The sequence below is a fragment of the Panthera leo genome, chromosome D1 (assembly GCF_018350215.1).
Source record: "Panthera leo isolate Ple1 chromosome D1, P.leo_Ple1_pat1.1, whole genome shotgun sequence".
Taxonomy (NCBI): domain Eukaryota; kingdom Metazoa; phylum Chordata; class Mammalia; order Carnivora; family Felidae; genus Panthera; species Panthera leo.
The window spans coordinates 21,191,606-21,210,585 of record NC_056688.1 but is presented as its reverse complement, the minus strand read 5'-3'; the positions used below and the strand labels follow the sequence as shown (position 1 = coordinate 21,210,585).

General features: G+C 38.1%; 2 protein-coding genes across 2 annotated transcripts; both read right to left on the bottom strand.

The window, feature by feature from the left end:
- Positions 1–1,013: 1,013 nt before the first annotated feature.
- LOC122200081 (olfactory receptor 8D2-like) lies at positions 1,014–1,949 on the bottom strand. Its single transcript, XM_042905496.1, has one exon. It carries the CDS (start codon positions 1,947–1,949, stop codon positions 1,014–1,016), a length of 936 nt encoding a protein of 311 aa, XP_042761430.1.
- A 15,723-nt stretch (positions 1,950–17,672) lies between these two features.
- Positions 17,673–18,605, bottom strand: LOC122200782 (olfactory receptor 149-like). Its single transcript, XM_042906528.1, has one exon. It carries the CDS (start codon positions 18,603–18,605, stop codon positions 17,673–17,675), a length of 933 nt encoding a protein of 310 aa, XP_042762462.1.
- Positions 18,606–18,980: the final 375 nt, after the last annotated feature.

The window sequence follows — 18,980 nt, the reverse complement described above, 5'->3', positions numbered from 1 at the left end:
CGGTTCATGAGATTGAGTTCCATGTCAGTCTCTGTGCTGACAGTGGGAGCCTGCTTGGGATTCTCTCTCTACCTCTCTCTCTGTTCCTCTCTCTCTCTCTCTCTCTGTCTCATTTTCTCTCTCAAAATAAATAAACATTAAAGTTATAGTGAAAATTTAAAAATAACAAATCATTTTGTCCCTTTCTGCCATCCCCTCCCCAACCTTCACCTCATTTGACCCCTCCACAAGACAGATCCTATTTTCAGTGGTTATAACAACAGCTAGAAATCTTATGAAATTCCTATTTCTTCTTATTTACTAGCAACTATATTCCCTTAAAATTCTACCAACAAATTTCCATTGCTCTGTAACCCTCTTGTGTATTAAAATGTCAGTTCCTGAGGGGATTTACACATTCAGCCATCATTAGACATTACAACTTTATAACAGGTTTGATTACGTGTTTGCTGTTTAGCAAGGACAATTACACAAAGGAAGGTTTCTGATGTATATATATTTAGAGTGAGTAAGAACGTAGGCTAGGATGTCTGTTTCTTGAGTGGCTTGACTAGAGAGAGTAAAGGGGTCATTGGGTATTGAGACTAGGGGCACCTAACGAGAAAGTGAGTGTCACGAAAATAAATCATTAGGACATTTTAGTTTAAGACAGCCCTTGATTTGCAACTAATCAGTTACTCTTAAAAAGAGAAGGAATAAGGGGCGCCTGGGTGGGTCAGTCATCTGAGTGTCCGACTTCGGCTCAGGTCATGATCTCACAGTCTGTGAGTTCAAGCCCCGCATCGGGCTCTGTGCTGACGGCTCAGAGCCTGGAGCCTGCTTCCGATTCTGTGTCTCCCTCTCTCTCTGCCCCTTCCCTGCTCATGCTCTGTCTCTCTCTGTCTCAAAAATAAATAAAAACATTAAGAAAAAAAAAATTTTTAAAAAGAGAAGGAATAAAACATAAGGTAAGATCTATGTTCAAAGGTGCTTTTTCTTTTAAAAAGTGCTCTTTTCTACACAGACCCAGAAAGTTACCCACCATTAAGAACTCTTTTAAGGGATTCTTTGACATCCTTGTTCCTAAGGCTGTAGATAAGGGGATTAAGCATGGGAATCACTGTGGTATAAAACACAGAGGCCACCTTCTCCTGTATTATGTCACTGGTATATGGTTTAAAATACATGAAAATGATGGAGCCATAGAAAACCCCAACAGCTGCAAGGTGCGAGCTGCAGGTACTAAAAGCTTTGGACCTGCCTTCAGCTGAGCAGATGCGTAAGATACTGGAAAGAATGAAGGCATAAGAGATGAAGATGGCTACAGCACATGCAAATACATTGACGCCAACCAAAATCATCACCAGGAGTTCCTTGGTGTAGTCTCTTGAGCAAGATATATTCAGAAGAGGGAGGATGTCACAGAAGTAATGGTGGATGATGTTCATTCCACAGAAGGATCGACTAGATATGTAGCTGGTGTGGACCAAGGCTCCAATGACCCCCACTGTATACACACTGGTGGCCAGTAGAAAACAGATTCTTGGGGACATTATGACATTGTAGAGCAAGGGGTCACAGATGGCAACATAACGATCATATGCCATTGCTGTCAGCATGTAGGAGTCATCAATACCAAAGAAGCAGAAGCAAAAGAGCTGGGTCATACACTCAGGAAAGGAGGTGAAATTCTTCTCTGACACAAAGTTCACCAACATCTTGGGAATTATGACGGTGGAGTAGCAGAGATCTATGAAGGACAAATTACTGAGAAAATAATACATGGGCGTGTGAAGCTGAGAACTGATCCTGATTAAAAAGATCAAACCCAAATTTCCCACCATGCAGACCATATAGATCAATAGAAACAGGAAAAAGAGAGGGAGCTGGAGTCCTGGCTGGTCTGTTAACCCCTCAAGGATAAATTCAGTTACTGAAGAATGGTTTCCTGTATCCATTCTTCTCCCCATTGTGATAGGCTGAGTAGCTCAGGAAAGAGGCTTTCATTAGACAAACACTGTCATCTGACAGAATTTAGTGATCCCTGATCTGATGAATTACATAATTTCTAACTGGCACAGAATTTCTGAAAAACAAGACAAAAATCTTAGTTGAAGCCCTTATCAAGACGTCGGTGGTGCATTTGGCTTCAGTTTTTATTGCTCCCACGTGACATAGTGAAGTAAAAATCCTTTTGTCTCCACAAATTGAATCTTAGATTCTCCTACAAATGAAAAATAATCCTTGTGTTATTCAGTAACCTTTAGAGAAACCGTACAGTGCTGTTGCCAAGTTTTGCTGCTTTTTAATCTGCAGCAGCCTGTGTCCTCTTCTCATGTCTCAGAGCTTAACCTCTCCCTTACTGGTATCCCTGGGATTCCCCTTTGGCTTTGGCATCTTCATTTTGCTCATTCAGTGTCTGACCCCGATCTCACAGAGCTTTGGTTCCCTCCAAGCTTTCCATCTCTTCTCTGAGTTGCTGGTTTTGACTTTCCTTTCTTTTGTGATATATATACATATTCAGTGGAATATTATTCAGCCATAAAAAAGAATGAAATCTTGCCATTTGCAATTATATGGGTGAAGGTAGAGATTATGATATAAAGTGAAATAAATCAGTCAAAAAAAGACACAGACCATATGATTTCACTCATATGTGGAATTTAAGAAACAAAACAAACAAGTAAATGGAAAAAAGAGAGAGAGATAGGCAAACCAAGAAACAGACTCTTAACTACAGAGAACAAACTGTTGGTTTCCAGAGGGGACGCAGGCAGGGGGATGGCTGAAATAGGTCATAGGTATTAAGGAGTGCCCTTGTCATGATGAGCACTGGGTGCTGCATGGAAATGTTAAATTACAATGTTGTACACCTGAAACTAAAATAACACTATATATTAACTATACTAGAATTAAAGTTATACTATATTTAATTTAATTTAAAAATTTTTTAAATTTTTGGTCTTATCAACTCATGTATTTTAAAGTTTTGTTATCATACAATTCATTAAACCTCACTTTACTACTTAAAAAAAAAGTATATTCCTCCATGAAACTGTTTCTAATTCCATATTACTTCAACTGCTCCAACTTCTTTTTCCCCAAAGGCACTCTGTGACTCTTTCAGAGAAAATAATGTAATTTCTTATAGTATAGTTGTGGTTTAGTCATTGGGAGGTGCTGAGGAGCTGAGTGTATCACATCATATCAAACTAGATTAATTTTTACCCATGATTATCTCTTAGTTTTGTGACTCTAAGTTCCTTCTCCTATATAAACTCCAGTTTCTTCATCTTAAAACAGAGAAAATTCCTACTATATATGTTTTTTTGAAATGGTTTATTCTTCATTCACTCAACAGCTATATTGAGAGACTTCTGTGCATTGAATATGACAAATTCCCACTCTCGTGAAGTTTACATTCCAATGAGGGAGGTCAACAAACCAACAAAGAAGTAGATGTAGAATTTAGTCAAGTTATGAGAAATACTATGAAGAAAATAAAGTAGTGTAAGAGCAGAGGCTGGAAATTTAGAGAGCTATTCAAGGGAGGACTTTCTGAAGTGGTGAAAGCTAAGTCCTGAATGAACTGAGAAACTTTTAGAGGAGATCATTGAAAGCATGTGACCACTGGTGGACACACAGCTGGACCCAGGTAATTGGTTGCCCCTCACCCCTTCCCATGTCCTTGGAATGCATTCTTTGCCCATCATTCCCACATTAGAAGCCATTTTTAAGGATGCAGTCTTGTTGTTGGGACCATCTGGAATGTATATGTAACTAAACCCAGTTAAGGTCCCTATATAAACTTAATTCTGCCAAGCAGGTGCAGAAATCTAGTGTCTTGAGGCTGCCCAAGACAAGCCCATTAGTAGGCTCCTTTGCTTATTAAATTGCCATCTACCTATCTGGAATGGACTACCTCTTTCTACCATCCCTCCATGCCCTCTGTGTAAGGGGCCAATTTGTGAACTAACAGGGGGACAGCCATGTCAGTATCTGCAGAAAAGCTTTTTTCTGGGTGGAATGGGAGAAAATTGTCTAAAGGTACAAACTTTCAGTTATAAGATAAATAAGTCCTCAGCATGTAAACTACAGCACAGAGGACCCTAGTTAATAATACTGTATTGTATATTTCAAAGTTGTTGAGAGTAGATATTAAAAGTTCTCATAACACACAATTTTGTAACTATGTGAGTTGATGAGTGCTATTCCAAATTTACACTTCAGATAAATATTAAAAACATACTTGTGTGGCCTGTGACATTAACAGAAATGATTTGACCTCTCTTTCCTTGACAAAGTATTAGACAAACACACACACACACACACACACACACACACACACACACCAGAAATAGTCTCATAAATAACAAACTGGTCATTACCAGAGGGGAGGGTGGGGGAATGAGCAAACTAGGTGAAGGGGACCAAGAAGTAGATTCAATTATTCTTCAAACGACTCCTAGCACAATAAGAACTCTGGGTGACGATGTCTCTAAAGAGTATGGGCATTTGAAGAAGTTTGAGGATTAGGATGGTTAAGCCTCAAAAAAAATTTTAATAATTTTTGTTAGAAATGTATAATTTAATTAAAGTTCTGGAATAGGTTTCTCATGCTAGAATTATAACCAGTAGAGAAAAGTGGGCAGAATAAATAAAGAATCAGAGAAAATGCCAGGAGTTTCTTCCTTTCATTTTGAAGGTTAGACTTAGGGACTCTTGTGAATCCACTATTGAAAAAGCATTAAGTGGGGAAGGACATCATTTTTAAACCTGAGTATAGCACTTTATGAGGGGGGCTAGGAGTCAAGAGCTTGGGTTTTTATTCATAGGTTGGCCCATTGCTGGCTCAGAGATGTTGGATAGTAAGTCAAGTAATGGCAGTGTCCTTTTAATAAAAGAGGAATTCTTGAGTAAGCCCTGTAATACTACATTATTAATGCATGTACAAATGCTCCATAAGCTTCAAAATTCAATATGAATGAGAAATATTAATATGACTGGACTTGTCATTGGGACAAAAAGTGAGTTTGAGGTCAGGAGAGCAAGCAAAGAACTACGGAGGAGAAATGATTTCCACGCATTGCACTCTTTGAGCTCATCTGCCTTGAAGGAGACAGTTCATGCCTGTGCATTCTTGTCCAAATAGCATGGGTAATGAGAATTTTTAACTGTCTTCCAAACTTCAGTTTCAATTATAATATCTTATCAAAGGCAGATAGAATTAGGGGTGCCTGGGTGGCTCAGTTGGTTAAGTGTCCAACTTCAGTTCAGGTCATGATCTCACGGCTCGTGAGTTGGAGCCCCGCGTTGGGCTCTGTGCTGACATCTCAGACTGGAGCCTCCTTCAGATTCTGTGTCTCCCTCTGTCTCTGCTCCCCACCTGCTCACACTCTTTCTCTCTCTCTTAAAAATATAGAAACATTTAAGAAAAGTCTTAGGGGCACCTGGGTGGCTCAGTCGGTTATAGGTCATGTCCTCATGGTTCGTGGTTCGAGCCCCGCTTGGGGCTCTGTGCTGACAGCTCAGAGCCTGGAATCTGTGTCTCCCTCTCTCTCTCTCTCTCTCTCTCTCTCGCCCTCCCCCACTCACACTCTGTCTCACTCTCTCTTTCAAAAATAAATAAACATCATTTTTTTTTAAATTTTAAAAGGTAGATAGAATTTAATGACTTACCTGAATATTACCACCAGGTAAAGTGATGCTGGGCCTACATGAGTTTTTTTGTTTGGTCTCACACAGTGCACGCATGTGCACACACACACATTTGTAAGATATCAAACATTAATGGCCCAGAATCTCACTTATTCTGGCAAAATCATGGAGTTGATTTTGCATAAGAATCAAGAAGTATTGATGAAGGGTAATAGCTTGACACCCACTAAGCACAGCAAGAAAATAATCCCATTGACCCTCAGTCCTCTATTATTGAAGGAAAGTTTTGTTTGGATCTATTTGGATCTGAAAGAGGGATGTGAGGTGAAATTTCCCCTTAGGGGCTTGTCATCCGCATGGTTGGACTCTACAGGGAAGGAACAATTACAAAATACATATTTGTTGGCAGTGTAGTTGATCCCTGGGGTGTTTCAAATAAACATCAAACTTTTTTTCCCAAGTGTTAAGAAGATTAATAATGATTCCATAGCATCAGAGAATGACATATCTGATAAAGGGTTAGTATCCAAACATATACAAAGAAATTATAAAATTCAACACCCAAAAAACAAATCATCCAGTTAAAAAACCGGCAGAAGACATGAATAGACATTTTTCTGAAGAAGACATCCAGATGGCTAACAGACCCATGAAAAGATGCTCAAAATCGCTCATCACCAGGGAAATACAAATTAAAACTACAGTGAGATATCACCTCACACTTGTCAGAATGGATAAAGTTAATAACATAGGAAAAAACAGATGTTGGTGAGGATGCAAAAAAAGGGGAACCCTCTTACACTGTTGGTGGGAATGCAACCTGGTGCAGCCAGTCTGAAAAACAGTATGGAGGTTCCTCAAAAAATTTTAAATAGAACCACCCTACAATCCAGCAATTACACTGCTAGATATTTATCCAAAGGACACAAAACTACTGACTAGAAGGGATATATGCACCCTGATGTTTGTAGCAGCATTTTCAACAATAGCCAAATTATGGGGAAAAAAACCCACAAATATCCATCAACTGATGAACAGATAAAGAAGAGATTGGTTCCATATAATGGAACACCACTCGGCCATAAAAAAAAGAATGAAATATTTCCATTTGTCACAATGTGGATGGAGCTAGAGTGTATTATGTTGAACTAGAAGAGTCAGTCAGAGTAAGAAAAATGCCATATGATTTTACTCATATGTGGAATTTAAGAAACAAAACACATGAATATAGGGGAAGGAAAAAAGAGAGAGAGGCAAACCAAGAAACAAACTCTTACCTACAGAGAGTAAACTGAGGGTTACTGGAGTGGAGGTGGGGGATGGGCTAAGTGGGTGATGGGTACTAAGGAGCCCACTTGTGATGAGCACTGGGTGTTGTATGTAAGTGATGAATCACTAAATTCTAGGCCTGAAACTAATATTACACTGTATGTTGACTAAATGGAATTTAAATTAAAACATGGAAGAAAAATGGTAATAATTCCATAGCAAATATTAACAAATTGCTTTATCAAAACCACAAAGTTATTACATTTTCCTTCGCATTTTTGATCTATAATCCGTCCAAACCCATTTCATCATCTGCAAACACAGAAGAACTTTTTACTCTTATCTAAACGTTTTAGATGATTATAAGTGGAGAAAAAGAATAAGTGGCCTGTTTTCTTTCTGTGATTTCAAAAGGCATAGCCTGGGCTTCAAAGATGTGGGAAGCATGTGCCCATGCAATTTTCCAGGTCAGTCCTAATTTCAATTATGTGACATTATTGCCCATCTGAACTGTCATGAATGGTCTGTTCATTTCTTTATCAAAATGTTCACAGCTTTATTGGGGTAAAAATGACATACAATAAATTGCGCATATTTAAAGCGTACAATTACATAAATTCGGTATATATAACTATGAAAACATCACCAAAATTACAAAAATGAACACAGTCACCCCCTTTGTCATCCTTCCCTCTCAACCTTCTTCCACCCCTTCTCAAGGCAACTGGGAATCTATTTTCTGTCACTGTAGTTTGCATTTTTAAAAATATTTTATTTACAAAACCATACAATATATACTCTTTGCTTGACTTCTTTTATTTGGCATAATTATTTTGAGATTCACTCAGGATCTTATGTGTATTGATAGTTTCTTTTTTCTTTATTTCTTTTTCTTTCTTTTTGCATAAGAATGCCTAATTATTTTAGTACTATCAGATTGCCTTGACATTTAACTTTGTTGAGATCAATTGACCCTCTATGTGTTCATCTATTTTTTAGCTCTTTATTTTACTCCATTAGCCTATCATCTATCTGGATGCCTGTATCACACTGTCTCGTTAATTGTAGCTTCAGAATATGCTTTGAAGTTTATAATGTAGAGCCTCCAGCCTTGTTCTTTATCAGAGTTGTTTTGTGCATCCCACACCTTTTGTATTTCCTTATGAATTTTAGAAACAGTTTTCAATCCTTACAAAATGCCTATTAGGCTTTTGAATAGGATTATAGTGAATCTATGAATCAATGTGAGGAAAACTAGTATCATGATAATTAGTCTTCTGATGCAGGAACACAGTATATTTAGGTTTCCTTCAACTACTCTCAAAAAGGTTTTGCTTATAAGGATTTTGCACATATTTTGCCAGATATAGGATTTTGCACTAAGGATTTCACAGGTTTGGTGCTGTATGCAAATGATATTTTAAATTTTAGTTTCCTTTTGTTCACTCGTAATTATTGAAGATGATGGATTTTTATATAATGATTCTGTTTCCTACAATCTAGCCAAACTCAATTGCCATTGACAATACCTTCTTTTTTTTTTTTTTTTTTTCCTGTATTCTCATAGGATTTTCTACATAGGCTATCATGTATCATTAAAAACTTTTACTTCCTGAGGGTTGATGGGGGGTGGGAGGGAGGGGAGGGTGGGTGATGGGTATTGAGGAGGGCACCTTTTGGGATGAGCACTGGGTGTTGTATGGAAACCAATTTGACAATAAATTTCATATATTAAAAAAAAATTAAAAAAATAAAATAAAATAAAATGATGTAGGACTGTTAAAAAAAAAAGTTTTACTTCTTTCTTTCTGAACTAGTTGAAGTGTACTAGTTTGTTGGTATCATTGTTGCTATTTGCCTTATTGCTCTGAAGTGTACTTTATCTAACATTGAAGCGTGTTTCTTGTAGACAGCATAGAGTTGAGTTTGTTTTTTAGCTTTTCAGTGGATAGTTGACAATTATAGACCATTTGCGATTAAACTGATTATTGCTATGTTAGGGCTTAAGTTTGCCATTTTATTATTTTTGTGTTTTTTCTTCTGGTTTTCTTTCCTCTGACTCCTTTTCTTGACTTCCTATGGGTTAGTTTTTTTGTTTTTTTTTTACAATTTTATATTAGGGGAGCCTGGGTGGTTCAGTCAGTTAAGCATCTGAGTTCAGCTCAGGTCATGATTTCACAGTTGATAGGTTCAAGCCCCTCATCTGGCTCTGAACTGGTGGCTCACGGCCTAGAACCTATTTCAGGCTCTGTGTCTCCTCCCGCCCCCCTCTCCCACTTGTGCACATGCTCCCTCTCTCTTTTTCTCACAAAAATTAATTAATTAATTAATTAATTTTAAAAAACATTAAAAAAAAATTTTACTTTGGGGCGTCTGGGTGTCTCAGTCGGTTAAGCAGCCAACTTCGGTTCAGGTCATGATCTCATAGTTTGTGAGTTCAGGCCCCACCTTGGGCTCTGAGCTGTCAGCACAGAGTCTGGAGCCTGCTTCAGATTCTGTGTCTCTCTCTCTCTGCCTCTCCCCTGCTTGCACTCTGTCTCTCTCTGTCTCTGTCTCTCTCTCTCAAAAATAAACATTAAAAAAAATTTTTAATAAAAAAATTTTTTAAAGAATTTTATTTTAATTTATTTATAAAACTTTAATGTAAAGATATTAACTGTTAAAATGTATAAAGACTAAATTTCCATTTTAAAAAAAAGGAAAAAATAAAAGAAATAAAAACTAGAAGAAATAAAACAAGTGGGCATAAAAGTTATATACTTGGGCATAAAAATATAGTTATTGAAATAGAAATTAATTAATACTTGGATTAAACTCTGGACTGGATATAGTTGAAGATATATCTAGGGAACTAGACATTATCACTGAGGAATTAGAGAATCCGAAAAATAAGTCCTAAGGATTCACACAGAATGCATCAGGGAGAGAAAAAATGATTTAAAAAAGCAAAAAGGAAGTTAAGAGACAGAGAAGATAAACTGAGAGCCTCTACTTTTGTTCTTTGGGTAAATATCCTGTAGTTCAATTTCTGGGTTGTAGGCTAATTTCATTTTAATTTTTGAGGAACCTATACACTGTTTTCCAGAGTGGCTGCACCTGTTTGCATTCCCACCAACAGTGCAAGAGGGTTCCTTCTTCTCCACATCCTCGCCAACATCTGTTGTTGCCTGAGTTGTTAATGTTAGCCATTCTGACCAGTGTGAGGTGGTATCACATTGTGGTTTTGATTTGTATTTCCCTGATGATGAGCAATGTTGAGCATCTTTTCATGTGTCTTTTTGCCATTTGGATGTCTTCTTTGGAAAAGTGTCTATTCATGTCTTTTTCCCATTTCTTCACTGGATAATTTGTTTTTTGGGTGTTGAGTTTGGTAAGTTCTTTATCGATTCTGGATACTAACCCTTTATCCGATATATCATTTGTAAATATCTTATCCCATTCTGTCAGTTGCCTTTTACTTTTATTGATGGTTTCCTTGGCTGTGCAGAAGATTTTATCTTGATGAGGTCCCAATATTTCATTTTTGCTTTTATTTCCCTTGCCTTTGGAGACATGTCAAGTAAGAAGTTGCTGAGGCTGAGGTCAAAGAGGTTGCTGCCTGTTTTTTCCTGTAGGATTTTGATGGTTCCCTGTCTCACATTTACGTCTTTCATCCATTTTGAATTTACTTTTGGGTATGGTGTAAGAAAGTGGTCTAGTTTCATTCTTCAGTGTGTTGCTGTCCAATTCTCCCAGCACCATTTGCTAAAGAGACTTTTTTCCATTGGATACTCTTTTCTGCTTTGTTGAAAATTAGTTGACCATCTATATGTGGGCCCATTTCTGGGTTCTCTATTCTATTCCATTGTTCTATGTGTCTGTTTTTGTGCCAATACCATACTGTCTTGATGATTACAGCTTTGTAGTAGAGGCTAAAGTCTAGGATTGTGATGCCTCCCGCTTTGGTTTTCTTTTTCAACATTACTTGGCTATTCGAGGTCTTTTGTGGTTCCATACAAATTTGAGGGTTGTTTGTTGCAGCTCTGAGAAGAATGCCGGTGCTATTTTGATTGGGATTGCATTGAATGTGAAGATTGTTTTGGGTACTATCAACATTTTAACAATGTTTGTTCTTCCAGTCCATGAGCATGGAATGTTTTTCCATTTCTTTGTGCCTTCCTCAATTTCTCTCATGAGCTTTCTGTAGTTTTCCATGTACAGTCTTTTACTTCTTTGGTTAGGTTTAAGCCTAGGTATTTTATAGTTCTTGGTGCAATTGTGAACAGGATCGATTCCTTGATATCTCTTTCTATTTAACAATAAAGAGTGTAATGTCAATATATGCCATCACATAAATATACTTTGAAAACATTATGCCAAATGTAAGAAGCCAGACGCAAAAGGCCATATATAGTATGATTCAATTGACATAAAATATCCAGAATAGGCAACTCCACAGAGACAGAAAGCACATCAATGGTTGCCAGGAGCTGGGAAAAGAGGCAACAGGAAGTAACAACTTAGTCCTCTTGGAGTGAAGAAATGTTCTGAAAACAGAGTAGTGACGGTTGCACAAATTTGTGAATGCACTAAATGCCAATGAATTGTTCACTTTAAAATGTTGAAAGTGTGTGGTTTTCCACAGTAAACCACAATATAGTTAAGGTGCATTCAAACTAAGTTTGTTCACAGAGATTGGTCTTTGAGCATTCCCCTTGTCCTGCTAAATTGGTAAGATTTAGCTGTACACATGATGTGATTGCCGGTGGGTTGAGTATAATAATTCAACTTGAAAAAAAATGTATAAGGGGCACCTGGGTGGCTCAGCCAGATAAACATTTGACTTCAGCTCAGGTCATGATCTCATGGTTTGTGGTTCAAGCCCCGCATCGGGCTCTGTGCTGACAGCTCAGAGCCTAGAGCCTGCTTGAGATTCTATGTCTCCCTCCCTCCCTCTCTTTCTGTCCGCCCCGCTCGCACTCAATCTCTGTCTCTCAAAAATAAATAAACATTAAAATTTTTTTTAAATGTACAAAATGCATCAACTATGTTCAAGCCTTTGTTCTAACCATGTTAGGAAATACAGAGATAAAGCTAGTAGTAGGTATTAAGCCCATGATCCTCTTCTCAGAGCACTTTCAAACTATGAATTGAATAAGTATGAAATAAGTATTATCCATCATTTTCTTAAAACAGACAAGATCATTAGAATTCTTAACCTAAAGTTAAATGTTAATTTTTTATGAGGAATAACACTGGATGGCTGAAACGGGACCTCATTTTTATTTTTGCATTTATGCTGTTTTTCCATGTTGTCTTATAAAGGCCACTTCGCCCCCCTGGGTCTTACAATTCCTTCTAGACACATATATACAGGGCTTACGTATATTTTAACATGCTCTTCTGTTGACAACAGAGGTCATTGCTTTGAGATCTTTCTTTTTTAGTGTGGTGATATAATTTCATGGTAAGAACTGTGTTAGGTGTACCCCATACATTTCTATTTTATTGTATTCATCTCAAAAACCTTTGTGTTTTCTCTTTCAGTTTCTTTTTTCAACCATTCCAGATATTTGGTTATTTTCCAGATTAATTTTTGTTGAATTCTTCATTCTCTTGACTTCTAGTTGCCCTCCTATTTTGAAAAACTTTGATCATTATTCCTCTGAGTATTTTTTTCCCTTCTCTTCCTCTCCTTCTTCCATTGAGGACTACAATTATACTTATATTATTAGGCTGCTTGAAATTGTCCCCTGTGTCACTGATGCTCTGCTCATACTGTTTTTCAATAGTTCTTCTCTCTGTATTTTGTTTAGGTTATTTCCATTGCTACGACAGAATTTGCAAATTTGCAGTGTCTAATTTGTTACCACTCTAATCCAGTGAATTTTTCATGTTAGACATTGTATTTTAATCTTTAGAATTTTGATTTAGGTGATCTTTTATCATCCATATATTTCTCATAATGCTTATGATTTTCTTTACCTTTTGAAAATATGGAATATTTCAATTTTTCATCATTTGAAAATATGAAATATTCAATATTTCATTAAAACAGTAACTTCTAATGTCTTTGTCTACTAATTCCATTATTTGTGACTCTTCTGGGTCTTTGAATATTGACTTTTTAAAAAATCCTAATTATGGGTCTTATGTTTGTCTCGATTTCTCAATATTTCTGGAATTTTTTAACTTTAAATTTAAAATTTTTATCTTAATGCCAGTATAATTAACATACAGTGTTATAGTAACTTCAGGTGTACAATATAGTGATTCAACAATTCCATACATTACTCAGGGCTCATTGCAGTAAGTGTTACATGTCTGGAGATTTTTGATTCTACAGTGCTCTTAAGTTTTTTCTGAAAATTTTGATTTTTTCAAGGCTTGCTTTTATGTGTTTTGGGGTAGAATAGCCTTATTTCTGCTGGTAGTTTTGTTTCACTACTGAGACAAAACCTTTGTAAAAACTCTGTTCAATGCCCTCGTAACACAAAAGTTTTCCACACTTGATGATGGAAATATCAAACTATTCTTAGCTCTAGTGGTTTCTAGAGAGTGCTGTATTTTGCTATGTTCCTTTAGAGAGTTGGATCTTGTTCTGGCAGGCAGTTATGTTACTTCTGGTTCAGCTTGATCAATCAATGTCTTGTTTTCAGGCTTCTTTATTATGTCTCTAGATTAGCTTTACTTTAGGGCTAATTAAACCCCACACACTTAAATCATGACCTTTTTGGATCTCTATTAAATGTCCCATATCTTCTCTATTTAGAAGATCAGAACTTGAATGATTTCTAGCTCTAAGCAAATATTTGCAGTATTTTTACTTATAGCCCCTACTTGTAAATGCTTCAGAAACTTTTCTTTGCCAACCCTTGTGGGATTTCACCCTATGCATGCATTCAGAAATTAGTGCTGAGGCATTCATGCAAGAGGGTCCCGTGTTGATTTCTGTGAATAGCTCCCTCCTCTCTAATGCTCTACCCCACAAATTCTTGTCACTTTGACATTTAGGAACTCCGACTTCTACCTTACCAATTCAGCACGACTTCTATGCTGTTATTGGAATGACTTTTCTGAGCCACAGACTAGAAATTGCCCCAAAGCAGAACGCCAGAATGAGCATAAAGCTCATCTAATTGTTTTTTCTTCTCTCAGGTATCACAATCCTCTGCCATTTTGTAGTGTGTATATGTATATATTCCATACATATATACATATATGACACTTAAATTTTCTGGTAGTTTACAGAGTGAGCAAGTTTTGTTAAGTTTTATAACAGTTATTTCTTTATGAATTGATACTTCATTTTCATTTGATTCCTTTGTGATTCCTTTGTGAACATCATTGACAATAGGGCTTGATCCCTCAACCCTGGGATCATGATCTGAGAAGAAATCAAGAGTGGGATGCTCAACCGACTGAGCCACCAAGATGCCCCAGTGTCCTGTTCTCTTATATTTAAGTAGTAATAATTCTCACTCCATAGAGTATTTACAGGAATTAAATTAGAAAATCCAAGTGGAGTATTTGATATATGGCTAGCATACTGATAAGTACTTTTTAAGTATTTTTAAAACAACTTTAAATTAAATAACTTTTTTAAAATTGTCTAATCATAAAATATCTCCCAGGTATGGATCAATTAAGATCTTGATGTAAATGTCAAGTAACCCTGTACTTTTATTTTGACATCTATATTGGCATTCACTTCACAAACTCTCAAGAAACTTGACCTCATGGAATTACAGAAATAAAAAGTCATAGACAAAATTTATGGAATGCTTCCTAGTATCAGGAAGAATTTTATTTATGTTTATGTATTTTATTTATGTATTAGTGTTTTAGATAGAATCGGCAAAATGTATGAGAAAAAATCTTAAATTTGGTGTGAGGTAAATCCTACCTTCAATTACAGTTCCTCTGATTCAATATGATGTTAGAGTGTTTCTCTGACCAAACTGGAACTCAATTTCCACATCTGAAAAAACATGGACTATAATATATATTTTGAAGTGTTAATGTGAAGGTTTAATAAAATAATGTATATGGATTTCTTAAAGAGAACGTCTTGGCACATAGTCAGAAATTAAACAATATAGCTAATTTCTGCTTTCCCATTATACTGGTTCTAATATAATAGTCATGCCATTGTTCTGTTTCACAAAGTACTTTTAGAGTTTAATATGCCTCATTCAATAAGCTATGTTAAATGCCTCTGTTGCTATCAGAGTAAGAGCTACAAATAAGTAGAAAACCTACTAAAAGGTAAAGTGGAAATCTATTGTTTTGGAGCAGGTATTTTAGATAATCTTAGGAACAAACAACTAAAGAAATTTCAAGTAAGTAGGTTATTAAAGACAGTGGTGGCTGATAGGTTCCAAATGCATGTCTGAAAGGTGAAAATAGGGTTTAAAAGGTTTGGCTTTCAAGCAAGGTGTAAGCAAGCAAGATTCAGTGTCAGGACAGAGAGTAAAAGTAATGGAGAAGAATGGAACCTAGAGAAAAGGGGTAGGAGTCTAGCCCAGTCAAATCCTGATGCAGAAGACAGAATTCCTGTTCTTGGAGCAATGCCAGGTGGAAATGAAGGCAAACGTTCTGGTCTAGGAAAACAAAATAAGAATGCAGCATTTAAAAGGAAGTGAGGGATGGGGAACCATCTGGGTCATAGGAACAAGACATACCATGAATTCAGAACTTTAAGTTCTTTAGGGCATCCATGTAAAAGGAACTGCTTTAGGTTGTAGAAGGACAGTAAGAAACAAGATAAGAAAAATCCATGCCTTCATGGAGTTTATGTTTTAGTTAGAAAGACAAACAATAAGTAGAAATAAATGTGATGAAGTAGGTGACTGTTTTAACAGTATGCTCTCAGGAGTCCTCTCTGTGCTTGTGGCATTTGAGCATCAAAGACTTAACTGAAGTGAGGGAGTAAGCTATGGAAATAGCAAGAAGAGTAGAAAAAAAATATATAATTAAGTTTCTGGAGCACCGCCAATAAGGCAGATGAATACTTTGCTTTTGTGTTGTTTAATATGTACAACAGCACTTGCAAGAAAAGTACTATCTTTATGTTACGGAGGAAGTAAACAAGGCTCACAACTAGTAAGGGGCAGTGAAAAACATAGGTGAATTATTCCTCCTACTTACTAAGTGCCATGCTTTCTTTCTTCTACATGGTGATTTAAAGTTTTCTTAAAGATTTGTAAAGTCTGATACAAAGCATACAGATATGGGAGACTGATTTGCTTAGGATTAGGAAAATTTCACATAGAAAATTATATTTTAACTAAATGTTTGATGATAAGAATGAATTTGACTGGCTGAAGACTCTGGAAGGAGCACATGTGATAGAATAAAAGGCACAGAGCTTAAGACATGTGAGTAGGAAAAATGTTCTCCCTTTCAAAAACATGAATCATCTTATCACCCTCACATGAGGCCCCAAACACTGGCTCAGTCTGGCAGATTCCCTGACTGCACTCTGATGCCAGAAAGAAGTAAGAGGAGAGAAGACTTGCCTTTGCCTCTGCCCCCTTCCCTCCCAATCTCCCCTCTCATCCCATCTCCCCCTTCCTTCCCATCACCCCCTTCTCATCCCATCACCCCCTTCTTTCCATCACCCTCTTCCATTGCCACTACACCATTTCCTTCCTATCATCCCCTCTCTTCCCTCCTCCCCTTCCCTTCCCATCGTCCCCTTCCCTTCCAATCATTTTCTTTCCTTTCTTCAAATTATTGTTTGTATTAGAAAGGCACATTTCACATGCTAGGCTCAGTAGGTAAAAGAACAAAAGAATGTTAGCAAAGAGAGCTAAAGTAACAGCCTTTTGGTAAGCAGAGAATCCAAAAGCAGACAGCAGTAGCAGCTTGGACTTTTTGCATTGACCCCTGGCTGTGCTGCAGATTTCAAAGACCAACTCAAATTTCTGATACTGAAAACAACAGAATTAGTCACCCTTTCACAGATTCTCCCTGTCTAGCCTCTTCACATTCTCTAGCCTCTCATCCACTGCCCCACCTCCCAGCCAATGGACTGTTTCTAGATCCAAGACTGACAGGCTTTGTAGGTGATCTCTGATTCACCCATAACAAGCCTACCTCAGGTCTCATCCAGAGAAGCCCTTTTCCTTGACACAGCATCTTTACATTCCAGAAGTCACAGAATGTCACCAGGAGCAATGTGGTTGAAGCCCCCCCCCCCCCCCCCCGACTATCTCAAAAACTCCTAGACCATCAAATGGCAGCGTATCTGATGCAGGCATTTGAGAGAATAATTGGATAATCATGCCAAGATGAGGGAAAGCTAGAGTAAGGGAAAAGGGAAAAGAAGGAGAGGATGTGGGAGGAGGAAAATAGGAAAAGAAAACAGAATGAGGAACAGCAGAACTAGGCTTTCTTGCAAAATGGGAAGAGATAATCCTTTGTAGGCAGCATAATTTATTAGTTATGTGGCTTTGAACAATCCACTTTATGACTTCAAACCTTAGCTTCTTTAAAAAAAAATTTTTTAATGTTTATTTTTGAGGGAGGGAGGAGACAGAAAGAGAGAGAGAGAGAGAGAGAGAGAATCCCAAGCAGTTCTCTCACTGTCAGTGCAGAGCTTGATGCAGGGCTCGAACCCACAAACCACGAGATCATGACCTGAGCTGAAATCCAAGAGCCGAACACTTCACCGACAGCCACCCACATGCTCCAAACCTTAGCTTCTTTATCTATCCAAGGGCCATTGATAACATCTGTGTCCTAGCAGTGTGGTGCTATTGAAGTGTAGTCACTAATCTCTATCATTGCTCAGGAAGGAAGGCTACCTGCCGTAGTACCTTCCTCAGAGAATATTTTACTTCTTTATTTCTCAAGCTGTAAATCAAGGGGTTCAGCATGGGGGTGACCAAGTTATTCAGGACCTGAACAGTTGCATTGAGCCAGGGATTGGGGGTGGGCTGCAGGTAGATGAGGACCACTGGCATAAAGGAGAGGAGGATGGCAGTAAGGTGGGCACTGCAGGTGGAGAAGGCACAGCGTCTGCCTTCAGTAGAGCGGATCTGCAGGATGGAGCAGACAATGCGGCTGTAGGAGGTGAGGATGAGAAGGAAGCAGCTGAGGGGCATGAGGCCCACGCTGACGAACCCCACCCTCTCCAGGGCTGAGGTGTCAGCACAAGCCAGCTTCAGCATCACCGGGATATCACAGAAGTAATAGTCCACCTCATTGGGGCCACAGTAGGGCAACTGGAAGGTGAGAGTGGTTAGAAAGGTGGCCTGAATGCAGCCAAAAAAAGAGGTCCCCACGGCCAGGATGGCACACACCCTGTGGCTCATGATTACCGTGTAGCGGAGAGGGTAACAGATGGCGACAAAGCGGTCGTAGGCCATCACCGTGTACAGGAAGCACTCGGTACAGCCCAGGAAGTGGTAGAAGAAGAGCTGGGACACGCAGCCCGCATAGGAGATGGCCCGGCTGTTCCCCGAGAGGTAGAAGAGCATCTTGGGGGAGCTCACAGAAGGGAAAAATATGTCACACACAGACAGTTGACACAGGAAGAAGTACATGGGGATGTGAAGCCGAGTGGAGGAGACAATCGCCAGTAGGATGAGCAGGTTCCCCATAAGAGTGAAGACGTAGCAGCCCAAAAACAGGACAAAGAGCGTAGTCTCCAGATCCTCCGTGTATGGGATGCCCAGCAGGATGAACTTGGTCACCACTGAAGCATTCCCCATCTTCGTCAGATGTTGGACTTCAAAACAGAACATAGGTGTCCAAAGTGTGAACACTGATGTAAAACTGAGAATCTCTCCAATGGATGGATGTGTAGGTTTCATGTTTTAACTAAATCAACAGTAAACCTTATGTAAGAGCATTTCTACATCAAAAGATAAAGAAAATAAAAATTTTTTACTGTATTCTGAAAACTTTGGTTTGGGCCAAGTTAGATTCAGTTCACTATATTCTATCTTCCCCAGAGACTACAATTAAAAACTCTGGAGGGACGCCTGGCTGGCTCAGTCAGAAGAGCAGGCGAGTCTTGATCTCAGGATTGAGACTTTAAAGCCCCATGTTGGGTCTAGAGGTTTCTAAAATAAATAAAACTTAAA